General features: G+C 41.2%; 2 protein-coding genes across 2 annotated transcripts in view; both read right to left on the bottom strand.

Annotated features, from left to right (window-relative positions):
• Positions 1 to 1,563: 1,563 nt before the first annotated feature.
• LOC127568450 (A-kinase anchor protein 9-like) lies at positions 1,564 to 17,796 on the bottom strand. Its single transcript, XM_052012241.1, is given in 8 exon segments — positions 1,564 to 2,096; positions 3,163 to 3,282; positions 4,990 to 5,142; positions 10,292 to 10,380; positions 11,203 to 11,396; positions 11,398 to 11,442; positions 13,893 to 14,069; positions 17,734 to 17,796. Coding segments are annotated over 6 exon segments (651 nt in total). The 3' UTR covers positions 1,564 to 2,096; positions 3,163 to 3,282; positions 4,990 to 5,059.
• A 169-nt stretch (positions 17,797 to 17,965) lies between these two features.
• pcnt (pericentrin) overlaps positions 17,966 to 27,420 on the bottom strand; it is a 203,315-nt gene continuing 193,860 nt past the window's right edge. Inside the window, exons 46-49 of the mRNA XM_052012027.1 lie at positions 25,457 to 25,607; positions 22,545 to 23,252; positions 19,283 to 19,557; positions 17,966 to 18,074 (exon numbers count right to left, since the gene is read on the bottom strand). Of these exons, the coding sequence (XP_051867987.1) occupies positions 17,966 to 18,074; positions 19,283 to 19,557; positions 22,545 to 23,252; positions 25,457 to 25,607 (1,243 nt within the window). The remainder of the gene's footprint in view (positions 18,075 to 19,282; positions 19,558 to 22,544; positions 23,253 to 25,456; positions 25,608 to 27,420) is intronic.

Raw genomic sequence — 27,420 nt, 5'->3', positions numbered from 1 at the left:
TGAAAGGGCAAGTATTGTATCTCCTGCTGTTGCATAGGGAAGTGCTAAATCACAGGGAGTGATTGGTGGGGACAGAAAAATGGACCAGGGAATTGTGAAGGGAGCAACCATTTGAAATGCTGAAAGAAGAGTTAGGGGGAATAACATGTCTGGGAGCTGGATAGGTATGTGATGGTTGGCATGGACTTAGTGCGTTGAAGGATCTGTTTCTCTGCTGGAGGATGCAATGAACTAAATATTCTAGGGCAGTTTATACTTGGAAAGGCCAAAAGGAAATGCAATCAAAAAGCAAAATACTGCAGATGTTGGAAATGAAATAAATCAGACAATTCTGGCAATTCTCAGCAGGTCAGGCAACATCTGTGGAGAGAGAAACAGGTTAATGACCTTTTATCAGAACTAGGAAAAGTGGGAAAACAAGTGTGTTTTAAGTTAGAGAGAGAGGGGAAGGGTGGAGAAACAAAGGGAATCTTTGTGATAGGGTGGAGATCAACAGCTACTTAATTGCAATACTGTAAAACATTGAACTAATCCAATATACCTGGTTTGTTGAACTATTCCTTTGGTTGTGAACTTGCTTTGCTGTCCCGTATTGTAGCTTCATTAGGGTTGTGATGGAGTGTGGTACGTTGTTGGTGTGTTTGATTTTGTGTGCAAAAATGTTGCAGCTGCTGCTTGAGAAGTCTGTGGGGCAGCTCTTCCAATTTAGACACCAGTCCCCGGATGATTGTCAGGAAAGCTTCACAAAGAGGCTTGGGTGAGACACGTAGTAAAACATACAAGGTTCTGGGCTTCATAAATAGAAGCATGGAGTAGGAAAGGAGGAAGATTATGTTAAGTCTTTATAAAGCACTGGTTGGGCACAACTGGAATATTATGTCCAATTCTGCTGGCTGCACTTTAAGGAGGATCTGAAGGTCCCAGAACAGATTCACTGTGATCTGCACAACAAAATCTGTTTTTTAAAATGCAGAGTTATGATCTGGAATAATCAGCTTTCAAAAAAGAATTGCATCGGGGCGAGGTAAAATTGTTGACAGTAGGGATAGGAGGAATGGGACTGGGTGGGGTTGCTCTGCAAACTGCTGGCAGTGATGCAATGTATTGAATGGCTTACAAGGATTTGTGGATGGACAGTTTAAGGCAATGTAGCAGAGAAGAACCAGGGGGCAGCCACTTAAAGTGAGGAAGTAGGGTGTGCAGCTTAATTTTGCTCGGAGTGATCAATCAATACTCTAGCATTCTGGAAGCAGTACAGCCACAGATTCTAGCAGTCATTAGAAGCATCAGATAAGGGTTTGGAAGGTAGTGGCTGTTGGATTTTGGTCTGATCACTCAAGAGATCAGAGAGCAATGTGCTACGCACTGAGGCACAGCTGACTCCTCACATGGCTGAAGATGGGATATATATATATATAAAGAACAGTTTTAATGTTTAATCAGAGAATCCTAAAAGGCTGGCAAGTGAACAGAAAATACTTCATGGTAGAGTGAGTTTACACGTTACTGAATGACTGCATATGTACAAATACTTGAATACATCCAAGAGAACATATTTTCACAAATACCAATGTAAACTTTATTTTTTTATGCAAAGAACAAAAGCCAACATTTACAAAAATAACCTTTTAAAAAATCTTGTTTCCTACACTGAGATATGCACAATGGAACACAGACCACTGGTATAAATGGCCTAAAACAATTGACTACCATTCTTCTAGAAAAGCAAGCACACATACACGCATAAATCCACACATTCAAATGATTACACACAATTCAATGGTGAATACAAACTCACCCAGCCTGATTGGATAGTGAATTTTCCAACATAAGGAGACATAAATGTCTTATTTATTAGTGAATGCTGCAGGATTCATCTGCTTATTTTAACTACAAGATTCTCCTGTGCTTGAACAATGTGCAGATGTGGCTGTATACATTTAATTATCCCTTGATCACAATAAGGATCAATATAGATACACACATTTTTAACCATACTTCTTAAAGTTATAAAGGAGCAGTTTTGTGGTTTTGCCTTCATACAGGATCCACTTATTTCATGCTGCTTTTACGTCTGGATGTTCCTGGAGATGTCCCTAGAAATGAAAGTAACAGATAAAGCAATATGAGAAGGATTACAGTGACAATTCAATGTGAACTTTGAGGACACTGACTGATAGATGCCAAATACCCTTATGGAGAAGGCCAATGAGAGGAGGAATAGAGTCAAAGTTCTCCAGTCAGAAGATGATAAGGAGAAACATGCTGCCCAGCACTCCCCATTTCTAGTCAACATCAACCACAGGTTTCTCCCATCTCCTGCCTCAACAATCCATCATCGAGTTTCTCAACGAACCACTGCACATCAACAAAAACCATGCAGGCAAAGATCTCGAATTCGCTCAATGCCTTGGCTCACTCATGAAGAACTGTCACTCAGTTATAGAACATAGAACAGGAACAGGCCCTCTGGCCCACCATATCTCTGACAAGCATTATTAAACTAATCCCTTATGCATGCACGTGATCCATATCCCTCCATACCCATGTGTTGATCTAAAAGCCTCTTGAGTACCACTATCGTATCTGCAAGTGTCAGTTATGAATTGGAAAGAGTCAGTAACCACAAAAGAAGGGAAAAGCCAATCAACAAGGAGGAAATATATCCAGAGGAGAGATACCACCAACACTGTCTGAACAAAATCCTCCAAATACACGGATGGGATAAACAGACTCGGCCAACATGACTGGCATTGCACTCAGTTGGCTCCGTTGGGTGTCTGACAACATACTCGCAAACACTATCCTGGGAGCAGCATGGCAGGAGAACAGAGGAAAAGATTCAATGTTGTTCTCACAGCCAGTTTGAAAAACATGTAACATCCCCGTGTCTTGTGGGAAGTCCTGGCCCAACAAAATAGAGGACCATTCAGGATGGCACCAAGACTGTCGAGTCCATGTTTCAGGAGCACACAGAAACCCAGTGTAAATGGCATCACATACCACACATCAAACACCTTCTGTCCTACCTGTGGCAGTCTGCTGAACACACATCAGCATTGTCAATCACCTCAGAGCATACAGAAGTGGAGTGGAAGCAAGTCATTGTCAAACCAAAGGGATGGCCCAAGGAGGGCATTTGGCCGTTAAAGGTTTACGTACCTCCAAGTCGCTGCTGGATTGCCTCAAGCCTCTGAATATATTCAAGTGAGCGAGCGTTCTGGATCTTGATTGCTTGAAAGGCCTGACTGGTCCTGCCCTCCTCCAGGTGAGAAATATGATCTGTGTTATCAAATAAAAGGCCGTTGTCACTATCGCCCTACACAATGTGACCACATCATACATTTAACTTACAGTGCAAAAATGTTTCAAAAATAAGACACTGAATCAGCACAAAACTCCTGGCTCGACTGGGTAGCAGTGGACAAGAGATGGACCACCTGCAGCAGGCACTGGAGAGGCTCAAAATCCCTCAATTCTATTGGCAGAATAGCGGACCCAATGTCACTGATCTTTCCCAGGCCAACATCACTGGAACCAAGACTCCAATTACACTCATTCAGCTCCAAAGGGCAGGGCACGCCGTTCACATTAAACCCTGAAGCATACACACTTTTCTAAGCAATAGATTACCAGGACAGAAACTCAATTCAAGGTCAAATATGACACCAACATTAGAGTCGAAGTCATACTGCACAAAAACAGACCCTTCAGCCCATCACCTCTGTGCCAACCATCCGAGTAACCAGTTACATTAGTCCTTATTTACCAGCACTTGGTCCATGACGATTCAAATACTTCTTACATGTTTGAGAGTACTTGCCTCCACCACACCCTCAGGGCAGTGTGTTCCAAAATCCAACCACCTCTGGGGGAAAATATTCCTCCTTAGATTCCCTCAAAATCTTTCACTTCTTAGCATGACCTATGCTCTTGGGCTTTTTAGACATTGACCATCTATGCCACTCATTATTTTGAATAGCTCAATCAGGTCCCCAATTAAGCCTCCTTTGCTCCAAGGAAAATGACCCTAGCCTATCCAGTCTCTCCTGATAACTGAAACACTCCATCCAAGGCAACAACCTGGTGAATCTGCTGCACACCCTCTGCAGTGTAATCACATTGTTTCCATAGTATGCGACCAGAATTGTACAGTTGTGGCTTAATCAACGTTTTATGAGGTTGTACCATATCCTTCCTGCTTTTATATTCTATGCCCCAGCTAATGTAAGCAATTATCCTGTACACCACTTCACCACTTTTTCTACCAATGCTGCCATTTACAGGGATCCTTACACTTGTATAGCCTGGTTCAATCTGGGCAATTGCCAAGGAGAAGATTTGTCTCCTGACTTGACCACTGAAAAGAATTCCTTGCCACATTCTTTGCTTCTCTTAATTAATGTGAAGTTACAAATATTTCAATCAACTATGTGTATACTTTCTTTTCCCTAATTTGATCCGTGCATTACCTAAATTTCCCCCTCTCCAACAACACCAAAAGCAAACAAAGACAGTACAAACATGCTGAAATAGTGGTAAAGACCAAAATGAAGCCATTTCACATCTCAATTTATTTTAATTACACTATCCTGAAAAATAATTTAAAAGAAAGGAATGACTTGATGACCCAGCTTTGCACTGCGCACAATCTTGGCAGCACTGGGATGCCTACTGTCTTCCAGTACGACTGTACTAACATATGGCTTCAGTGGACCACTGAACCGGGAGCAAAATGATTCATTGAGAGACCTTGTGAAAGGAAGACTTAATCTAGTTAGCTGTGGCTCTGAGAGGGTCTTAGACCAGTCAAAATCCTTTCAAGCAGGGGTTAATTTGGGATCCAATGGATCATGAATGGCAATCAAAGAACTAATGTGGTTATCACTGAAAAAGACCACTGTGTGCCTAGATTCAGGTTTACAGGGAACAATGCTTCTATGGATTTGATCATTCAAGAGGTACATTCAGTCCGATATTCCATCTCACCTAATCTGCAGTCTATAGGGAGACTTTGGTGATTGGTGATTTGCATTATTAAGTCTGCGAGCAGAAAACACTATCCCTGGTTGGTGGCGAGTTTTGTAATGTGAGTCAATATTGACTGCTGTTGGCGGAGAACTTCAGTTTTGACGGCTGGAGCTGGAAACAGAAATAGAAAATCCTGAGTCACCAACTTATGTTGCTTGAGAAGACAAATGCTTTCCCTTACCTGGATCAACCATTGTGGGTCGTTGTGCCCCTTAAAGTGTGCTTACTTGTGCAGAAGCATAAGCAGCAATATTGGTGGTCCCTGTGTTGCAGCCATTTGGGTAATGGAAATTCAATCTCAAAGAATTCACAAATCACTACCCAAAAATTTGAGATACAGGATAAAATTCACTAGTTATCCTAGAAGATGAAAACTGGGGTCGGATGCATTATTCAAAGAATATAAAAACAAAGTTCTAAATGGTTCACTTTCATTTGCTGAAAGCAATGAAAAGTTTTCCTCCACTGCTATTTGAGTTTGTGGATGGTATCAGTCACATTTGTGTTCTAAGGATTGAGAGAAGGCATCCAGTCCGTAGTATTTATTTAGTCCTTTTATATCAAAAACTTGTGTTATCTTAAGCCAGGTACCATTTTATTCAGAACAACAATGCCACAGAGATTCTTTAGACAAGGGAGAAGTGTGAAAATATTAGAGCTTTTCAGTCAGAGTCTCACATTGGGCAAGATCTCGTTGGACTGAGTCCACGTCCTTAATGGCCAAACCGGGCTGAATGTAGAGGGTCATCTACACCTACGATTCAACTGGGCAGAAGGCCCAACCTAGAACAATTCTGAGAAGCTTTGACAGCTGGCAAAGCTGGGAGCAGAGCTTTGTTTCCCGTACAAGTACATATTAACAATTTAAATGCTAAAACTAAAAATACAAAGCACTGAGCAATAATTATAACATTATTTTTAATTATTTTGCTTTAGTTTACTACTTTCCCTTGGCTTCCTCATCTGCAAGCCTAGAATCCCCAATGAAATGAACAGGGTATTCCTGGTCTGATGTGGCATGAGATCCGATGGGAAAAGTAGACTCTGCTGTTGGACTTCACGTAGAACCCCATGGTGGAAAACAGTGGCAGATGTGGGGCCATCTTTTATGGGGCAAACCCTGGATTCAGTGCACGTCTTCAAGTCCAGGACTTGCTTTGCTCAACTAATTGAACATGAGCTTTTCCCTCCAGAACCACCAGCCATTGCCAGCAAGATTCAGCCGGCTCTGTACCTCCCTCTGCAACTGGATCCTCAACTTCCTTATCGGGAGACCAGTCAGTGCAGATTGGTAATAAACATCTTCTCCTTGCTGACAGTCAACACAGGCACACCTCAAGGATGTGTGCTTGGCCCACTGCTCTACTCTCTCTACATTCATGACTGTGTGGCTAGGCACAGCTCAAGCGCCATCTATAAATTTGCCAACACTATGGTTGATGGCAGAATTTCAGACAGCGATGAGGAGGCGGACAGGAGTGAGATAGATCGGCTGGTTGAGTGGTGTTGCAAAAGCAACCTCACACTCAAGGTCAGCAAGACCTTCCTGACTGTGGACTTCAGGAAGGGGAAGTCAGGAGAACACACACCAGTCCTCATTGAGGGGTCAGCAGTGGAAAGGGTGAGCAGCTTCAAGTTCCTGGGCGTCAACATCTCAGAGGATCTATCCTGGGCCCAACACATTGATGCAATCACAAAGAAGGCACACGAGCAACTCTACTTCATAGGAGTTTGAGGAGATTTGGTATGTCACCAAAGACTCTTGCAAATTTCAACAGACGTATAGTAGAGGCTGTATACATAAAGTTTTTGTTTATTAGTAGCATTTGTCATCACTGATTTTATTTTACCTGTCAGTCTGAATTAATAAAAAGTCTGGATAAATTTATCAGTGAAAATCAGACTGATAGCTCAAGCACAGCCCCAACTTGGTGCGACAGGAGCAGAACAATGAGAACTCTGCAATGAACCTGTTGCTTGCTTGAGTGTCATGGAGTGTGAGCTGAAGGAAGCTGAGTTCCCAGTCCAACAAGTTCAATTCTTGCAGGGAGGAGGAGTGTTCAGAGGAAGAGCTGGCTGATTTTGTGTATGTGCCCGTGCCTGTGTTCAACCCAGGCACATTACCACCCAAACCCAGGGGACAGTCTGTAATTAGAGGGGAGAGGCAACACAAAAAGTGGTAGATTAAAAACACGTTAAAAAAGAACAGAGTTTCCCTGGTTCTCACTTTCCACCCTACCAGCCACTGCATTCAACAGGTCAATTTTTTGCAATTTCCACCGACTCCAACATGTTCGGCACAGCTTTGTGGGCCGAAGGGCCTAAATTGTGCTGTAATTTTTCTATGTTCTAAGATTCCACCACCAGACACATATTCCCCTCCCCTAGCCTTTCAGCACATCAAAGGGATTGCGATCTTCACAACTCCCTAGTCTGCTCTTCTATCCCCACTTACTACTTCCTGCCGGATGGCACTCTCCCTTGCAACTGTAGGAGGTGCTATACCTGTCCTTTCACCCCTTCCCTCCCCATTATCCAGGGATGCAGTTTTTCCAGGCAAGGCAGTGATTCACGCACTTCATCTGATCTGGTGCGCTGCATTTGGTGTTTGCAATGTGGCCTCCTTTTAGAGAAACCAATGCAGATTGGGTGATTGCTTTGCTATGCACACATGCTCACTCCACAGGAGTGATCTGAGCTTCTGGTTACCTGCCACCTTAATTCCCCATTCCAGTCCCACTCTCTGTCTGTAGCCCAATGTAAGCTCAAGGCACAAACCTCATTTTCGTCTCTGCACGTTACAGCCCGCAGCACTCAACATTGAATTCTCTAACTTCAGATAACTTGTCCTTTGTTTCTATTTGATTCAGGGCTATCCATTTGTGTTCGTAATTCCCCTCTTTCTCCCCCCGCCTTTTTTTTTCCCTTTCATTGTATATTTCAAGCCTGCTCAGCATATCCCAGTAGTCAGACTACACATCACTCAGACTTCATACATTAGCAACACAAAACAGAGACAAGGAAGCTTAACTGTCTATTCACAGATAAAATGAGCTGCTGGAGGAATTCAGTAGGTCAGGCAGCATCTGTGGAGGGAAATGGGCAATCAACATTTCGGGTTGAGACCCTTCACTTGGACTGCTTTTTAGAAGGGTGTGTGAGAGAGGACCTGGGTCGATCAGAAGGACAGAGGAAGATGGGAGCAGGTGCAGGTTACCTGAAATTAGAGAATTCAAAGTCCATGCCATCAGGTTATAGACTATCCAGGCAGAATACGAGATGCTGTTCCTCTAGTTTGCATTTGGCCTCACCCTGGCAGTGGAGGCCGAGGACGGACGGGTTGCCGGGAGAATTAAAACGGCAAGCAACAGCACTGTGGACAGAGCACTGGTGCTTGGCAAAGCAGTCACCCAGTCTGTACTTGGTCGCACTGACGTAGAGGAGGCTACATCGAGAGCACCGAATGCAATAGACAAGTTTGGAGGAGCTGCACGTGATTCTCTGTCTCACCTGGAAGAGCTATTTTGGCCCTGGATAGAGATGAGAGAGAAGGTGTAGGGACAGGTGGGGATGGATGAGTGAACCAGGAGTAATGTGAAGAGTAGTCCCTGCCGAAATCAGAAAGGGGTTGGGAGGGAAGATTGGCTGATGGTGCGATTACGTTGTAGCCGGCAGGAACGTCGAAGAATGATATGCTGGATGCAGAGGCTGGTGGGGTGAAAGGTAAGGACCGCTGTGTCTGAGGGGAGGTGGGGTGAGAGTGGAGTGCGGGAAATGAGGGAGATGTGGGTGAGGGCTCCATCAAGCACAGTGGGGGGGGGGGGGATGCCCCATTTCATGAGGATGTCCTGGAGTGGACGGCCTCATTTTGAGAACAGATGCAGTGGGAGACAGAAAAATGAAGGGTCTTGACCTGAAACGTCAACTGTCCATGTCCCTCCACAGATGTTGTCTGATCCACTGAGTTCCTCCAGCAAGCTCGTTTTTTTGCTCCAGATTCCAGTAGCTGCTTGTGTCTCCATTTAGCTGTCTGTTCAATGGCTGCATCATTTGAACCCATTTCATACATTCTCGTTTTTCCACCCACTGCCCTCCCCTAGCTTCTCTGTTACTTAGATCGGCTTGCTTTCTCTCCTTCTCAGTTCTGATGCAGAGTCTTCAACCTGAAACATTAATGTTTTCTCTTTCCACAGATGCTGCCTAGCCTGCTGAGTTTTAACAGCATTTTCTGTTTTCAGGAACAGCACCTCATATTCCGCCTGGATAGTCTACAACCTGACGGCATGGACATTGAATTCTCCAAACAGACCTTGCATTCCTCTATGATCCACATTGAGTAATGAAAGGCCTCAGGGCTGTTTATTTCAACTGCTGTAAAACCCACCAGCTTGCTCACGGTGCTTAGGCTTACCCTTGGTGAGAGAAAGTAACTGATTTACTCCTAGCAAAGAAACCTTAAACAAAATTGGATTAGAGGGCAGGTGCTATATGGAGAGGTTAGATAAACTTGGGTTGTTTTCTCTGGAGTGGTGGAGACTGAGGGGAGACCTGATAGAAGTTCATAAGTTTATGAAAAGCATACAGACAGCTGGTATCTTTTTTTTCCCCAGAGCAGAAGCGTCTAATACCAGAGGGCATGCATTTAAGGTGGGAGGGGGTAAATTCAAAAGGAGATGTGCGGGGCAAGTTTTTTTTTAAAAAAACACAGAGTGGTGAGTACCTGAAATACACTACCAGGGTTGTAGTGGAGGGAATATGATAGAGGCATTTAAGAGGCTATTAGATAGGCACATAAATGTGCAGAGAGTGGAGGAAGGGATTAGTTTAGTTAGGCACTTAATTACTAGTTTAATTAGTTTGACACATTGTGGGCTGAAGGGCCTATTCCTGTGCTGTACCGTTCTATGTTCTAAAATAGTGTTATCCAAACTGCTACAACTGTGAGAACAAAAATTAATAATTTTAGTTATCTTTAGATTGAGGTGGATTTCAAAACTTTTACTCTGCAGATATGTACATATGAGGGATGTATAGACTGAACTGGGTTTATTGAGCATCCTGTAACTTATGTTCTTAATCATTTATATTATTCTAAGATGAAACTTCAAATGCTTTCACACTTCCTGATATAAATCTTGTCAATACAACTAAAGTTGGCTACAGGATATCTCATACAAATATGTGTTAAAATTACTCAGGTATTATTTTATCTTCACAGGTACAAGTTAAGAGAAATGAAAATAACTATTTCTAGTCGTACCTTGACCACCTCCAATACTGTTTGCTGCAGGTGCCGGGTACAGACCTTTCCTTGTGGCTTTCTGCCATTTTTTCACCAGGAATTTCAGCCTGAAAGGTTACAGAGTGGAACATTGACAACATGAAGAAAACTGGAACAAATCTCACATATAAAAATCAAACACTCTGTATGCCGACTGAGTAATCTACACAGCGCCCACTTCAGGGCTAGCAACAAAGTTTTAATTTCAAACTTAATCTTCCTTAGTAATCTATTTTTTCATAGCAACAGACTTGCAACAATGGCAGTTATGATTTTATTACTAAGCTGATGCCAAATAAATGAAACTTTGAACAGTTCCATGCTCAGTTCAATTACAGACTGCAGGAAACTTTTACCCTTTTCAGACATTAATAAAACTAGAGGCATAGATTTAGGGAAATGGTAAGAGATTTAGAGGGGATCTGAGAGAGACCTTTTCAGCCGAAGTGGTGAGTACCTGGAGTTTACTGCCAGAGAAAGTAGTGGAAGCAGAGTCGCTGACAGCATTTAAAAACTACCTAGACAAGCACTTGAATTACCCAGGCATTGAAGGCTTTGGGCCAAGTGCTGGAAGATGGGACTAATATGGATGGGTGCCCAGTTTGGTGTGGACATGGTGGGCTGTTTCCATGCTGTACAACTCTATTTAGAGCCCAGAGTTCTTGTTTCCTGAGGACATAAAAACTACTCATGATGCCAACTAGCAGGCATTCTGGAAGAGAAATGGACTAAACAGTTTGTCCAATATAGAACCAGAGGGCACCAAGCAGAAGTCTTAACAGAGAAGAACTCTGAATAGCCACTTGTGGGAAAAAGATTATATTTTAAAGCAAATGCTTTTTTGCCTAGGTAAAACAGTTTTACCATTAATTTTTAAAGAGAATTCATACCTGGAAATTGCAATGACCACTCTAACGGTGGAGCGGAATTTTGTTATTGGACGGGAATGCCGGTTGGGCATGTGGAGGTCTGTGGGAGAAGGGTACACTCCCATTCGTGCAATTAAACATAGGGTCGCCTGCTCACATTCCTGGAATCCCCCTAAAAGTAGCAACAGGTACTTCTTCTGGTACACCAAGGCTTTCCCTGAAGCTTTCAGCTCGGAGGTACTTGCCATAAAGTCGCTGCATCTGCATACAAAGAAAGAACACTTTACGTTTTATGTCTATAGGTCAAGAGCGAAGAATCATCCAGTAACATCATGATTTAAGGAACACAACAGATCTCCCTCAATTTACATTATGGAAAAATATTTTGTGAAACATTCATAAATATAAAAATCCTATCAATTTCAATGTGAAAACACTGTGTTCCAAAGCTCAGCAATCTCAATCAATAAAACCTGACATGCTTAAAATACATCATTACAAGGTACTTAAAATAATCAAATATCATTTGTACTTTCTGCCCTTTGAGGGTATTCATCATGTGAAACATAGAAGGTGTCTCTCTATCCTACTCCACCCCACTCCCAGTGCATGCTCTCTCTTTCCCTCTGCCCAGCCCACCCCTTGTCACCTCTCTTCTATCCCATAGCCACATCTAATGCTGCTCTCTATGTCAGGATTCCTGCTTTTTTTCCATGTGACATAATGGAAAGCTGCTGTGTGGTGAGTTGCTTTGGTAACGTGGTGCAGTGTTGATGACTTCTTGCTCTTACTGCGATCTCTGTTCCTCAGTTTGAACAGATCCTCATTAGTGAGCTCTCCATCTCACAATTCCAGTCACTCTTCAACGACATCCTGGTCTACTTCATCAGATCCAAGCTTCATTCCCCAACTTGACACAGATTCAGCAGGTTTGTTAACCCATGGGAGTTGTGGTCTAATCGTAATTTCCTCCGTACTTCATTCATTGTTGCACAGTTTATGTTATCCCAAGAAGCTGCCTTGTTACTGCATTTCTTCCAAATTTCCCAAATGGTTGGTTTGTTATTGCTGATCAACCTGAAATGATGTGTCTAATTCTGTGCTGCAGGTAGTAAGTGTTGAATGTAGCTTTGACAACTTGGTCCATAGGTTACAAAGACCACAGAACAGTACAGCACAGGAACAGGCCCCTTGGCCCACCATGTCTGCACCAACCATGATGCCACTCAGAACTAATCCCATCTGTCTGCACAAGGTCCATATCCCTCCATCCCATCTGTTCATGTATCTGTAAGTGCTTCTTAAATGTTGCTATCGTATCTGCTTCTACCACTTCCAGCTACTTACCACCCCTCTGTGTAAAAAAAAATTGTCTTGTAGATCTCCTTTAAACTTTCCCCCTTTCACCTTAAACCAATGCCCTTTAGTATTTGACATTTCTGCCCTGGGAAAACAACCCTGTGCCTCTCATAATTTTATAAACTTCTATCAGGTCACCCTTTAGGCTCTGACGTTACAGCAAAAAACAGTCTCAGTTTGTCCAACCTCTCCTTATAGATAATACCCTCCAATTCAGGCAGCATCCTGGTAAACCTCTTCTTCACCCTTTCCCAAGCCTCTGTATCCTTCCTGTAATGCAGCAATCAGAACTGCATACATTACCCCAAATGTGGCCAAACCAAAGCTTTATACAGCTACAACATGGCTTGCCAACTTTTAAACTCAGCACCCCGACTGATGAAGGCAAGCATGCTGTACTCCTTCTTTACTAACCTGTCCACTTATGTTGCCACTCTCAGAGAGCAATGGACTTGCACCCCAAGATTTTTTTTTAATTCAAAATAAACTTTATTCATAATAAAAGACAAACTATATACAATTACAAAACAGTGCAAACCTTTACATTCTTGTATAGATCATTCATTAGAGTTACCTTTTTTTATATATATATATATATATATATATATATATATATATATAAAAGAAAAGCACCGATGCCACATGTGTGGCTCCCTGGAAGCTACCCGGTGCACCCCAAGATCCCTCTGTACATCAATGCTCCTCAGGGTCTTGCCATTTACTGTATACTTTCCTCTTTCATCTGAACTCCCAAAATGCACCACCTCACACTTGTCCAGATTAAACTCCATCTGCAATTCTTCTATCCATATTTCTGACCGATCCATATCCTGCTGTATTCTTTGACAATCTTCCTCCCTATATGCAATTTCACAAATTTTTGTGTCGTCTACAAACCTACTAATCAGACCAACTACGTTTTCATTCAAGTAATTTAAGTATATTACAAACAACAGGTGTCCCAGCATTGATCATTGGGGAACACCATTGGTCACAAACCTCCAGTCAGAATAACCCCATATCATAATCTTAGAACCCTTTCTGGCCAACACTGGGAAAGGAGCAATATTTTCATGCAAAGAAACCAATAGCTCAAATTTCTCAAACCAATTGGGAACCTTTGTATGTTTTAGAATTTGTCTAAAATGCAAACATACTTAAGTACAGCACAACCTCAATATAACACAGATGTTGGGGGACAAACTTAACACCCACATTATGAACACAAATAACACTTACCTGTCTTTTTGTCTTGGAGGACATGATAATACACACTATATACTTGAAGGCACTTTATAATTGAGGTTGCACTATATTACAGAGGTGTCGAGTCAAATCTCCTTGATACTAACCTTCATGCTTGAGTGGTCAACAAGGTCGTGTCGCAGAGGTCTATTTTCAATCTCTGCCATCACCCTGGCCAGTTCTGATTCAGCCTCTTTTAAGGCATTCTGCAACTGGTTCCTTTCCTTCATCCAACTTAGCCTTTCAAAATTCAGTAGTGAATTTGCATTGTCCACTGGCTTCTCCTAGAACATCATATTACATAGAAACATCAAAAAAAGGACTGTTCGGTAGTTAAGCTGTAATAAATAGCATTGCGCTTTTCACCATTATGAAGAGTGTGGCCATGGATGTATTTTAAATAGCAACATTTAGATCTAAGTAAAGTAGTTTATACTTTTGCCCTAAACCACAATTCATAAACACCAAGGTTAAAAAGTCAAGTCATAAAAGAAGTCATGAAATAAGTCAATACTGAATAAGTGCTCATCAGCAGGTATTAAGAGATTGCAAGTAACAAAGTAACAAGTAGGCAACTCAGGACAAAATGGAAAAAAAACATTTATCTGGAACCTAATTAGAAATATCTTAACGTGCTATGTTACATTATTCTGAATGTAGTAACTAGTTTGTAACTACATTCTAGTATGTATCTCGACTTTAAATATATTTAATGACTCTGCTTCTACAACTCTCTGGGGCAGACAATGCCAAAGAGCCATGACCTCTGAGAAAAAAAGAACCCTCTTAATCTGTGCTTAATTTCTCATTAAGCTAACTGGCCTATTTGTTTCCCACTTTCAGTCTCTCTGTTCTTTCTTGAATAGAGGTGTTACATTTGCAGGTTTTTCCAGTTCTCTGGAACCAATGTGAAAATATACCAGATTTTAGTAGATTACAACTATCTCTGCAGTCACTTCTTTTATGACTCTAGGATGTAGGCTAACTTGTTGACTTTAGCCCCATAAGTTTTGCTTAGTATATTTTATCTTAGATTTAAGTTCCTCCCTCTCTATAGCCCAATTATTATTACTATTGGGAGGTTTTTAAGGTTTCCTACCCAGAATATCTATCAAAAATATTTAGAATCACTGCCATTTCTCTACTTCCATTATTAATTCCCAGACTTGTCCTCCAAGCAAGCTACATTTACTTAAATGACACTCTTCCTTTTATAGACCTGTAAAAGCTCTTACAATCTATTTGTTATATTATTTGCTAGTTTACTCTCCTACTCTACATAACTTTGTCAAATACTGTCAATCCAGCTCTTATCGACTCAGTAAATATCGGCTTCTGCCTGTCAACTGGGAAAAGTCGGCCTCCTCAATCCCTACGTCTGGAGGTATAGTTTCTCTTCACCTGTGCAATCACACATTTTACATATCTTGCACTGTCTGGTGTCCCTTATTTCTCCAATATTTATTTTCTCTCGTCATTTTTAGTACTTTATTCTCATTGTCTAAAGACCGATACCAATTTACAAAGTCTACCATTTTCAGATCTTACCGTGTCCGATTTTATGCGCTCATAATACTCTTAACTACTCTCTATTAAGGCCACCTGTTTCGGATCCATAAAAGGCAAGGATACAAGCACTGAGGTGGAGCAGTAGGGCTTTAAGGGTCAGCAACAGAAAATCACCCAGAGTCAGTGAACAAGTACAAGAAATGATGTATTATTGGGCTTTATTACATAAAAAGATCTTCCGGTTAATCTCAATCAAGATAAGGTAACACCAATGTATGCATTCTCTATTTTGCAAAACAATCATTTACTCTGTCTATTTTGTTTTATAATCAATTTCACTTTGTCACTGCCCTGTTGATCCCACGAGTTTAGTTTTACCAATAAGTCTATTATAACACAATACAAAACTGGGTAGAATTGTGAATAGAGAGGAGGATGTAAAGAGGCTTAAAGAGGATATGGGCAAGCTAAGTGAGTGGGTGTAGTCACAGCAGATGGAATAACATGGTAAATTGCAAGGTCAACCACTTCAGAGCACACAATAGAAGAGCAGAGCACTTTTTAAAATGGTGACAAATTGGGAGATTAATTACATTCCATGGGATGTGGGTGCCCTTGCACGCAATTCACTGAATGCCAACTTGCAGGTGCAGGCGTGCAATGACGAAGGCAAACAAACTGCTGCTCTTTGTTTACTAGAGAATTTGAGTAGAGGTGCTTGCCTGTATGAGAAGACGAGTATATTAAACCTGTATTTTTCTGGAGTTTAAAACAATGAGAGTTGATCCCATTACAAGATTCTTACAAGGCTCAATAGCGTGGATGGGGAGAGGATGTTGCTCTGGCTGAGAGGTCGGGAATTAGGAGTTACAGAATAAGTGGCAGGCTGTTTAGGTCTAAAATGAGGAGGAATTTCTCCAGCCAGAGCATGGTGAATCTCTGGAATTCTATACCCAAGAGGATTGTGGAGACTCAGTCACTGAGTTCATTCAAATCAAAGGTTTCTGGATATTAAAGTGAATCAAGAGATACAGGGTTAGTGTTGGAAAATGTAGCTGAGATAGAAGATCAATCACGTGCTCAATGAATTGTGAAACAGGCTCCTGCTTCTAATTCTTATGCTGTAATTACATTATAATCTGAAAGTATTGCAGATGCTGGAAATCTAAAAGAATAGAAAATATTGGAAATACTCAGCACAGCAGGCAGCAAATGTGGGAAACAGAAATAAGAGTTAACGTTTTCAAGTCGATGACCTATTAGCAGAACCATAATGACTGCAGTTCAGCATTTCCGGTATTTCTGTTATTATCTGTTTTGTTGGACTTTATCAAATGCTTCATCAAAGTCTATATATAAACCATCTCATCTGCACTGCATTCAATAAAACTCCTATAGATCCTAATTCCAGACAAAGTAGAAAGATTAGAAAATGTGCATTAACCCAGAACAGTCTTCTGAGATAGGTTAAATAATTTTTTTTTTTGAAGTGACTGACTAATAATAGGAGCATAAAAAATAGATGGTGTTTCAGAGGACTTTTTCTAAGTGTCATACAAGTGGTTTTGGCAGAAAATCCAGACATACGGTGCAAAAGAAACTGTAACAGTAGAGACATAAAACAATGGGGAAACTGGGTTTTGCTACAAATTACAACTTAGCAGCATGAAACATCTAGAGTTAATCATCGAATCATAGAACAGTACAGCACATTACAGGCCCTTCAGCCCACAATGTTGTGCCGACCTTTGAACCTCACCTAAGACTATCTAACCCCCTTCCTCCACATATCCCTCTATTTTAAATTCCTCCATATGCTTATCTAACAATCTCTTGAATTTGACCAATGTACCTCCCTCCACCACCACCCAAGGCAGCGCATTCATGCATCAACCACCACTCTGGGTAAAAAAAACCTCCCTCTGACATTTCCCTTGAACTTCCCACCCATTTCTTTAAAGCCATGCCCTCTTGTATTGAGCATGGTGCCCTGGTGAAAGAGGCACTGGCTGTCTACTCTATCTATTCCTCTTAATATTTTGTATACCTCTATCATGTCTCCCTCTCATCCTCCTCCTCTCCAAAGAGTAAAGCTCTAGCTCCCTTAGTCCTCTCCTCATAATCCATACTCTCCAAACCAGGCAGCATCCTGGTAAATCTCCTCTGCACCCTGTCCAACACTTCCACATCCTTCTTACAATGAGGCGACCAGAACTGGACCACAGTACTCCAAGGGTGGTCTAACCAGAGTTCTGTAGAGCTGCATCATCACCTCGCGTCTCTTAAACTCGATCCCACGACTTATGAATGCTAACATCCCATAAGCTTTTCTTAACTACCCTATCCACCTATGATGGCAACTTTCAGGGATCTGTGGATATGAACCCCCAGATCCCTCTGCTCCTCCACACCACCAGAATCCTGCCATTAACTTCGTACTCCGCCTTGGAGTTTGGTCCTTCCAAGTTGTACCACCTCACACTTCTCTGGATTGAACTCCATCTTCTCACAACATCATCTTAACTTCTCACAAGTGATTTGGCTCATCAGATAATGGTCTAATTCAAGCTTACACCATCAAATTAGTTAAAAGAAAGTAGAGAAATCCATTCCGATGTTTAACATCAACCAATTTTATCCTAACAATTCTTACAACTGTATGCCTTTAACCTCACTCACCTGTGTCCCTGGAAAGGAACTGTTGTGATTCACAGTTTGATTCAATTAGGGTCTGTAAAAGATCTCTTATATCTTCAGTCTTTATGTGGCCACCCTGTCCCCTAGGAAAAGGGGAAGAGAGTAGTTTTGAGAGTAGAAAACGCATTTTGTCACATGTGCCTTCAAAAGAAAACGGGCACAGCACATTTCTACTTGCTCAAAAAAGGGCAATGTATTACATTCTGAATTTATTATAATCTAAGAAGAGTAGATGAGACCTGGAGCAGATCATCTACGATCACTGCTAAAGTTAAAATTGTAGTTTTGCACATCATCTGGTAACATTTAAAATGGCACAGATTCCCTTACCAGTTTTTGTATTCTATTCAAACACTTAAATAATTTAAAAAATTTCTTAAATTGTTCTCTGAATTTCCACCATAATAGTGGAAGCTGTCGCAATATTTGCTTCATCTCATTGCTATTGTTTCCTCTTCTTGGCATCATAATTGCGTTCTATGTTACCGCCAGAGAAATTTCTGCAGTAGTTTGTAGGAAAATATGGGAATGGGTACAAGTTAGTAAGTGGAATTAGGTTGGAAGAATCTAACAAAAAGTTGATCAGCTGTAATCATTCCTTGGTTAAAAAAAATCTAGTTTACCTGACAACCAACCAATTTACAGTTTAGCACCATTTACAATTTAGCAAAATAGGTCATTTGGAGCATGGTGAGATGGAGGGGTAAATACATTTGACTGAATGGGCTCTTTCCATTCCCAGCAGAGCTTCATAAAACATCCATGAAATTATCTTTTCTTATTTGATATATTAACACAAGTTCTGCATTTTGGACAATTAAGTGCAGAATACTTCCACAAATGTCAGGTACAGAGAAGAGGTTTATGCATAGCCTAGCAGAGAACTGTTTACTCCATCAAATTTCTTTCCAAAACAAAAACAGGCTCAGCATCGAGTTGTCTTAAATATGAAAAAAAAACACTACTTTCATTCAGTGACTCGCATTCATTTTTAGTAACTTGGTTTCAAAGCAGCATAAAATTCTGGACCAGAAATAAGTATCCAATTTCCATTACTTACACTGTGATGAACCTGTATAAAATGCAAAGTATTTGCAGGGTTTCAAATCTTATGTAGATTTTAAAACATGATGATCTTCTTAGAGTCTTTTATTTTTGGCCAAACTCAACACTTTGTTTCAACAGATAAAAAGGTTTGCACTTTCTGTGTAACCCTAGCTACACAATCTTTGACAAAACAAGTTTTGTCTTTCTCACATGGACACTTTTCCCTCCACATGCACACACATACCTTTGCTCAGTTCTGTGAAGTAACTCTTTCAGTCGGACAGTCAACTGTAGGAACTGCTGCCTTGTGCTCTCTAGACGCTGTTGTACATTTAGTGTATTGCCTTCTACATTGCAGGTAGCTGTATTCAAGCTGCATTTCACTGGGCTACTTTCAGGCTCTCCTCGCTGCCGCTTGCGAGATACAAGTTTGCACTCCTGTTCCTCCAAGTCTGCAAGCATTTGTTGCAATTCTTGAATTCGTTGTTGATCTCGTTGGTGTTGTAACTCCAGTTCATGCTGTTTAGGAGTCAGTTAATTAAAAACAGAGTGAATAAATGCCAGAGCAGGCCCAATCCCTGTGTTAGCCAAGTAGGGAACATTATGTGTGAAGCATGGCTGATTAGTTTATAAATGCTTTTATACTTCCACTTTCCTTTTTCAGACATTTCCCATTATCTAGATCTCAATTCAGTTGCTGCCCAGTCTGATGTTGCCAATAGGTGCACCATGATATCTAAGGAATTAAAATATTTTAATTATAAGATTACATTTGTTGTATATTGAATATTTATAAAGTGAATCAGATGATGATCTTAAGCTTAGGAGTACAGAGCATGGATGGAATAACTATTGCTTTGTGCTATTTTTACCAAGAGGATGCTGACAAAATATCCATAAAATGTGATATGGTAAACATAACAGACTGTACGAACATTAACATACAAGACTTTATGAAAGACAGATATGCTCAGGTTGCTTATGGACACTAAATGGTCACAGCCCAAAGGCTTGGCATATCTTCCAATCTTCCCCAGAAATGCAGAAGGTGTCAGAGGGCTGGAAAATGGCAAATGTGACACTCTTGTTCAAGAGGTGGTGTATGGGCATTCCAAGTAAACTACAGACCAGTCTCAGTCTAGAACCAAAAACCAGGGAAAACATTAACAGGTAGTTCGAGCACGGATTTGTAAAAGGTGGATTATTTTTGACTATCCTAATTGGATTTTCTGATGAAATAACAGAGAAAATTAATGAAGACAATGCTGTAGATGTTGTCAATATGGGTTTTATGAGAGCATTAGACGTAAAATACTGGTTAAAAATGAAGTTCATGGAATAGGAAGATCAGCACCAGTTTGAATAGAAAGTTGATTTTAAGGAGAACAACAGTGAGTTGGGTAAATGGTTGTTTACCCAAGTAGAGGGTGATAGATACAAGGGTTGGTAATGGTACAGTAAGGCGGCACAGTAGCATAGCAGTTAGCGTAACGCTATTACAGCGCCAGCGATCGGGGTTCAATTCCCCCCGCTGTCTGTAAGGAGTTTCTGCATTCTCCACGTGACTGCGCATGTTTCCTCCAGGTGCTCTGGTTTCCTCCCACATTCCAAAGACATACGGGTTAGTAGGTTAACGTTGGCATAATTGGGTGGTGCGGGCTTGTTGGGCCAGAAGGGCCTGTTACCGTGCTATATAAATAAAGTTTTATAAAGGGCCTGTGCTGCGACCAATGGTTATGACTTAGATATTCAAATAGAGTAAAATTTCACAATTTTCCAATGATATTGCACTTGGAGGTATGGAAAACTGAAAAGTGATTGCAAGAGGACACAAACCTGTTAAAAGAATAGGCAGACAGGTGGCAGATGGAGTTTAATACAGAAAAGCAGGGTGATTCATTTTGACAAAAGTGACTAGGAGAGACAACACAGGCTTCACAGCACAGTTCTAAAGAGTGCAGGGATAGAGGGACCTAGAGATTCATGTGCAGTTGTTTTGACAGGGTATACTGAGAGTTGTTAAGCTGAATCTTTTCAAAGCTCTGGTTAGGCCACCATTAACACACTGTATCAGTTTTGGATGTGAAATTCATTGAGAGTGTGCTGAGGAATTTACCAGAATGGTTGCAGGGATGAAAGATTTTCACTACAAGATTAGGCTGGCGAAGCTGAAGTAATTCTCCTTAGAGCAAGTAAGTCTGAGGACAGATTTTATGGAGGTAAACAAAAGTTATGAAATATTTAGGTGTGGTTGATAAAGACGTGATGGTAGGAGGACATGGATTTAAGGTTTTGGGCAAGAGTTATGGGGGTGGGGGGGTGGGGGCGTGGGGGGGTGAAATGAGAGAAACTTTTTTATGCAGCGTGATAATTACCTGAAACATTCTGCCTACAAGTAGAGATGATCGAAGATTTCAAAAGGAAATTAGTTCAGAACTTAAGGATAATTAACTTGTAGGACAATGTGGATAGAAAGGGGGAATGACACCAGTTGGATTGTTCTACAGAATCCCAACAAGGACTTGATAGGCTGAATAGCCTCCTCCTGTGCTGTAATAACTCTATGACCTCTCATCTCAGGAGCCAGGGTTCAAATCCCACAATGATAGCTCTCAAGCAAACGGGTTGGGATTTTAAGATAACAGCTGTTTAAATGCAGTATCATTCAGGGATGTTAAAGTATGTGGGGATCTCGACCCAAAATGACAACCACCCCTCTGCCTCCACAGATGCTGCCTAACCTGCTGAGTTCCTCCAGTAGTTTGTTTTTTTTTGCTCAGGACTATGAATGTTTGATACTGCCAATGAAAATGACTGAAATGGAAATATCTCCAATTCCAAGCACTAACATTCCTCATCTTTGGTAAAAAAAACAATTCACACTACCTCACTTACCCACAATCACCATACCCTTCCATCCTGCTTTAGCCTGCAAAAATGATCAGCAAGTATGGATTATTATCTGTAAAATATACCTGACTACGCTGGAGTGAAGTAAGCTATGTATGAAACTCCACCCAAGCTGAAAAAGTGCATTCAGAACTACATATTCTGTCTGAGCTTTTGTTGAGATTTGGACCCCAAACTCTATTCACCACCACCACCAGCTACTACTTATCCCATCTCCGCCTTTCTTCCATTTCATCAAATGCCAAATCCCTCATTCCTACATTTATTACATCTGGACATAACAATTCCAGCGTTATCCTGGCTGTTCTTCTAATCTCTACCCTCCACAAACTTCAGCCCATTCAGATTTCTGCAGCCTTGATTTGAAAATATCCATTTGTGCTTTCAAATGCCAGAAAAGTGTGTTCCCATCCATCTCTGCAACCTCCTGTAATACTCTACATCTTTAATTTCAATGGATTTTTGTAGCAGTGGTTCTTGCATGTTCCAAGTTACAGGTGAAATTTAAAAAAAATCATAGCTGAAATTTCCTTTCTAATTTTAAGAGATTCAAATTAAATTTTAATATTGTGCACTTTCACTGATACATTACTTACCATTCTGTCTTTCAATATCTCTTGTTCTTGCTCATGGTCAGCTAACTCTTGCCTTTCCTGCCTCCTCTCACGATCTCTTTGATCATCCTTATTTCGCTCTTTCTCTTTGGCTGCTAGAATATTAGCCTGAAGCTTCTCACGTTCAGTCTGCAGCCGAAGGCTATGCTGCCTTTCAAACTCCAGCAAACGATTGAGCTCCTGTACTTGAGTCTGGATGGACTCCAGCATTGACCTCAATTTGGAGCTGACATCCCGTTCTTTTTGATTTTCCTGCCGGGATAGTTGGATTTCTTCTTCGAAGTTGCGCTTTGCTGAAATAGCTTGCTGTTGTGTTTTCTCAATCATAGTTGCTAGTTCAACAGTCCTCTTCCTTTCTTCTTCAAGCTGACTCTGCAATTCTTTTATAAAGGCACGTTCCTGAGTAGCACTTTCATCACGATGGGTATTCACAAGCTGATATAACTGTTCTGACCGAGTACGCTCACGATCCAAGGACTCGCTCAATTCTGTCAAATGACTTCTCTCCATTTTCAGTAGTTCCTGAGTCTCTGTCAGCTTCCGATGCTCCTGCAATAGCAACGATTCACTGTTCAACAACTTGGCTTCAATTTCTTTGCGGCTGTTGCTATTTGCCACCCTTTCTTCCTCAAAGGCGACAGACAATTGGTGGTTGTGTGCATGTTGGTCCTCCAGAGCCTTCTGCAGTTTCTGAGATTTAAAAGACACCAAGAGTTCTTACATTTTTGCCACACTTTTCAGCATCCTTACTCCATGATTATACAGTTTCTACAAATTTTGAACAAGAGAATTATCCCATCACAGAAATCCAAGAGACAACCAACAATGATATTTAAATTCTAACTTGCCATCCTGAGCAAGCTAGTTAAAAGAACAGTAGTCTACCCCTTCGATAATGTGTTTGATCTAAATCTGGGGAGTCTTTTGTACTGTGGTGTCTGAGAAACTGCAGCATGTTACATTAAATCTGTTTTAATCACAACCTGCTAAACCAACTTGCAGTCAGAATTTCTTGGAATTTTCTATTTCTGAATAACTGGGGCAAAAAGCTGATGATTTACAAACTGTTAGAAATGGCGCTCTGATTAAAGCAGCTTGCAAAACCTACAGGACTAAAGGAGTGGCACAATGGACAAGCTAGTGGAGCTGCTGCCTCACAGCCCCAGCGAATCGTATTCGCTCCTGGCCTCTGGTGTGGTCAGTGTGGAATTTACATGTTCTCCTTGTGACCATCTGAGTTTCTTCCAGCCCTTCTGGTTTAATTCTACATGCAGGCTGGTAGGTCAATTAGCCCCTAGCATGTAGGTGAGTAGTAGAACCTTGGGGGGTGGGGGGGAGAGTGGAAGAGAAGAAGGGGGTGAAGGCAAAGAACATGTGGTGAGAATACTATGGGATTAGCATGGGATTAATGCAAGTCATACTAACTCTGCACCTCTTTTTTTTAAAAAGGTATCACAAATCCCACACCTTTTCCCTCAAATGAACAGCCATCTCATCTTATTCTATTTCTGTGATCACCATATGTGTCTGTTCAGCATTTCCTTTAAAATTGTATTAACTATATACTGTCTTTTTCATTTTTTTCCTTCAAGATGCATCACTTCACACTTCAGCACACGAAGTTTCACAACCCTGATGGGAGGTCTTCATTCTAAAACATTAATTCTGTTTCTCTTTACACAGACCTGCCAGACCTGCTAAATATTCCCAGCATTTTCTGCTTTTATTTCGAAGTTTTGCCAGCTTTTTCTCCCCCCCTAAGTCTGCCATCATGTACCTCAAGGTTTACTAAATTTCCAATAAGGTCTTCCACAAACTTGAACTTAACTCCCAAATCCGAATCTTTAATATATACTAAAAAGAGAAGTGGTTCCAATACTGGGCTGTAATGGACATCGTTGCATACTTCTCTTCAGTCTTAAAATTAATTTTATATTCATGCACACACTGTCACTTTAATCCCATGGGCTTTGATTTTGTCAGTATCTATTCTATAGCTTTTTTCTTATATAAAGCCTCATCAACCTTCTATGCTATTTCATCAACAAAGTCAAATACAAAGTTTCCATTACCAAATCCCTGCTGGCTGATTAACCTGTGCTTTTCAGAGCAGCAACAAATTTTACCTCAGATCATTCTTTACAAGTTTCCTGTCAATCGGCAATAGACTGATTGGCCTTCAGTTATTCAGTTTATCATATTCTCCTTTAATGGCCAGCATGTAATACTAACACTCCAGTAAATGTACTGAAGGTTCCAGATGTTCAGACTTCCAAACCACTCCCATATTCAAAGATGACCTCAATCTTTGTTTCACCACATGAAAGTCACTCTCTTCCAAAAGCAGTGTGCCCTTGCCTCATACAATGTAACAGCTGTGTCACACTGATATAAACATACCCTTCCGTAATAAAAGGACAGTGTGCAACAAGTGGAAAATGATCCTCATCTTTTATATATCCTGATCAAATGATCCTTCATGCTAGGTCTCTCAGCTCAAAATGCCACCAGATATGGAATGTAAAAATCTATTTAACTTGTAAACTGATTGGGACCAAATATTCCCAACTTGAGTTAGATACCAGCTACTTTCTGGAGATGTTGTCAAGAAAGATCATAATTAATAATCTGGCACAAGTTCAAAATTTTAATCTCGAAAGAACTTGGCCTCCATTTAATACCTGCTGCTTCACTACTACAGGGTGTCAGTTCCACCTCAACCATGCAGGTCGTTCAAACCTTGTTACAATTTCATACATTTAAATGTTGAAAATGAATTGCAGAACACTGAATTGTGGACATCAATATCAATAGTGTGAATAGGACTCACAGCTGTGGGTGAGAAGTAAACACTGATGAGCCAATACTACACTGCCATTTTACTATTTATTTACCTGATGAGCCTGCCGTTCTTGCTCTTTGTGCTCTTTGTGATGAAACTGCTCCTTCTCCATCATGTTCTGTAACTGCTGCACTTTTTGCCGTTCCTGATCAAATGCCTTCGCTGCAGTTAATAATTCATTTTCTTTAGCATTCAATTCTCCCCTAAAACAGATGGAACAACAAGTACAGGAGATGGGGTGAGGTGCACATTGTTGGAAGGTGTGAATAGGGTGGCATAAACAGCTAATCAAAAACCATTGGTGGACAATAAAATGGTGGGTGCATGCAGAACAAAATCATCCAATGGGCAAAGTGTGATAGGCAATAGAACATGAAACCTAGGGAGGAGCATAGGAGCAGTGTGGGAATAAAATCGTCAGATGCTCTCCTCACATTTGGAGATGGGAAATTTACAACAGTGGAATCCCAAGTTTGGCAGAGACAAAAGAACATTACTCTTCAACTAAGACTCCAAGGGCCACAATTTCTTGGATGGGCCAAGGGGAGACCTCAGATCTTGGCATGTCCGCAGCATGATGGGAAAAGTTATGTGATCCCAATTCAGCTACCAGAGACATAAATGCTAAATTTCAAGTATGTTTACCTTATTGTTAAAAAAAAAATCAGTGGAAAATACAGTGAGATCTAGGTTTCTTCCAGAGCCTATAGTTGAAATAATTTAACACTGAAGAAGATAGATATTAGTGGAAGGATGTGGAGGCTTTGGAGAGGGTACAGAAGAGGTTTACCATGATGCTGCCTTGGTTAGAGGGCATGTGCCATAAGGAGAAGTTGGACAAACTTGGGTTGTTTTCTCTGCCGTGGAGGAGGCCAAGGGGAGACCTGGTAGAAGTTTATAAAATTATGAGAGGCATAGATAGACAGCCGGTATCTTTATCCCCAGGGTCGATGTGTCTAACACTAGAGTGCCTGCATTTAAGGTGAAAGGGGGAAAGTTCAAAGGAAATGTGCGAGGCCAGTTTTGTTTTTACATAGAGTGGTGGGTGCCTGGAAAGCGCTGCCAGGGATGGTGGAAGCAGATACAATAGAGGCCTTTAAGAAGCTCTTAGACAGGCACACAAATATGCAGAGAATGGAGGGATATAGACCATGTACAGGCAGGGGCGATTAGGTGCCATTAACTTAATTAGTTCCACACACCATTGTGAGCCAAAGGCCTTTTCCTGTGCTGTACTGTTCTATGTTCTAGTGCTTTTGCCAAAGAGTAGGAAAGCAGCAGAAGGAATTCAGTCTGAAGTTCTGGGACAGTAAACAAGTCAAAAGTATACCCAATAAGTTGTATAATACGGCAGTGTAGAAAAATAAAATACATATCCACAGTTCTCTGAAGGTTGCTGGACATGTCAATAAACAAGAATATAAACAGGATGAAAGACACGATGATGCTGGAGGAACTCAGCAGGCCAGGCAGCATCCGTGGAGAAAAACAGGCTGTCAATGTTTCGGGTCAGGACTCTTCTTCAGGACTGAAGATAGGAAAAGGGGAAGCCCAATATATAGGAGGGAAAAGCAGAGCAGTGACAGGTGGACAAAAGAGGGGAGGCGGGGTGGGCACAAGGTGGTGATAGGTAGATGTAGGTAGGAGACAGTGATAGGCACATGTGGGGCAGGAGGGGAGAGCAGATCCACCGTTCCTTTTTTAGGATGTGGAATTTCTCTGGATCATTTATCAATTTTTTCTCGATCCAGTGGTTCATGGTAAACCTCTTGTCTCCTTTCATAATCTCCATTCTCATTCTTGTGTGCTTTTATTGCCTTTGTTTTTATTGGGGCAAGTCGTGACATGGCTGCCAGACCAATTCTCTCATTGCTGTCATCACTTGAGTCACCAGAGGTTTCTGTTGAGTCAGTGTTACATCCATCCCGCAGTGCCTTAGAATTCCAAAGGTGGCGCTGTTCCTGGGGTCTGTTTGCCATAAGCTGTAATTCTCCAGGGGAGTAGAGAAAAGAGAGA

This window comes from Pristis pectinata, chromosome 1 (genome assembly GCF_009764475.1).
Source record: "Pristis pectinata isolate sPriPec2 chromosome 1, sPriPec2.1.pri, whole genome shotgun sequence".
NCBI classification, from domain to species: Eukaryota; Metazoa; Chordata; class Chondrichthyes; order Rhinopristiformes; family Pristidae; genus Pristis; species Pristis pectinata.
This window is presented reverse-complemented; position numbering and strand designations above follow the sequence as displayed.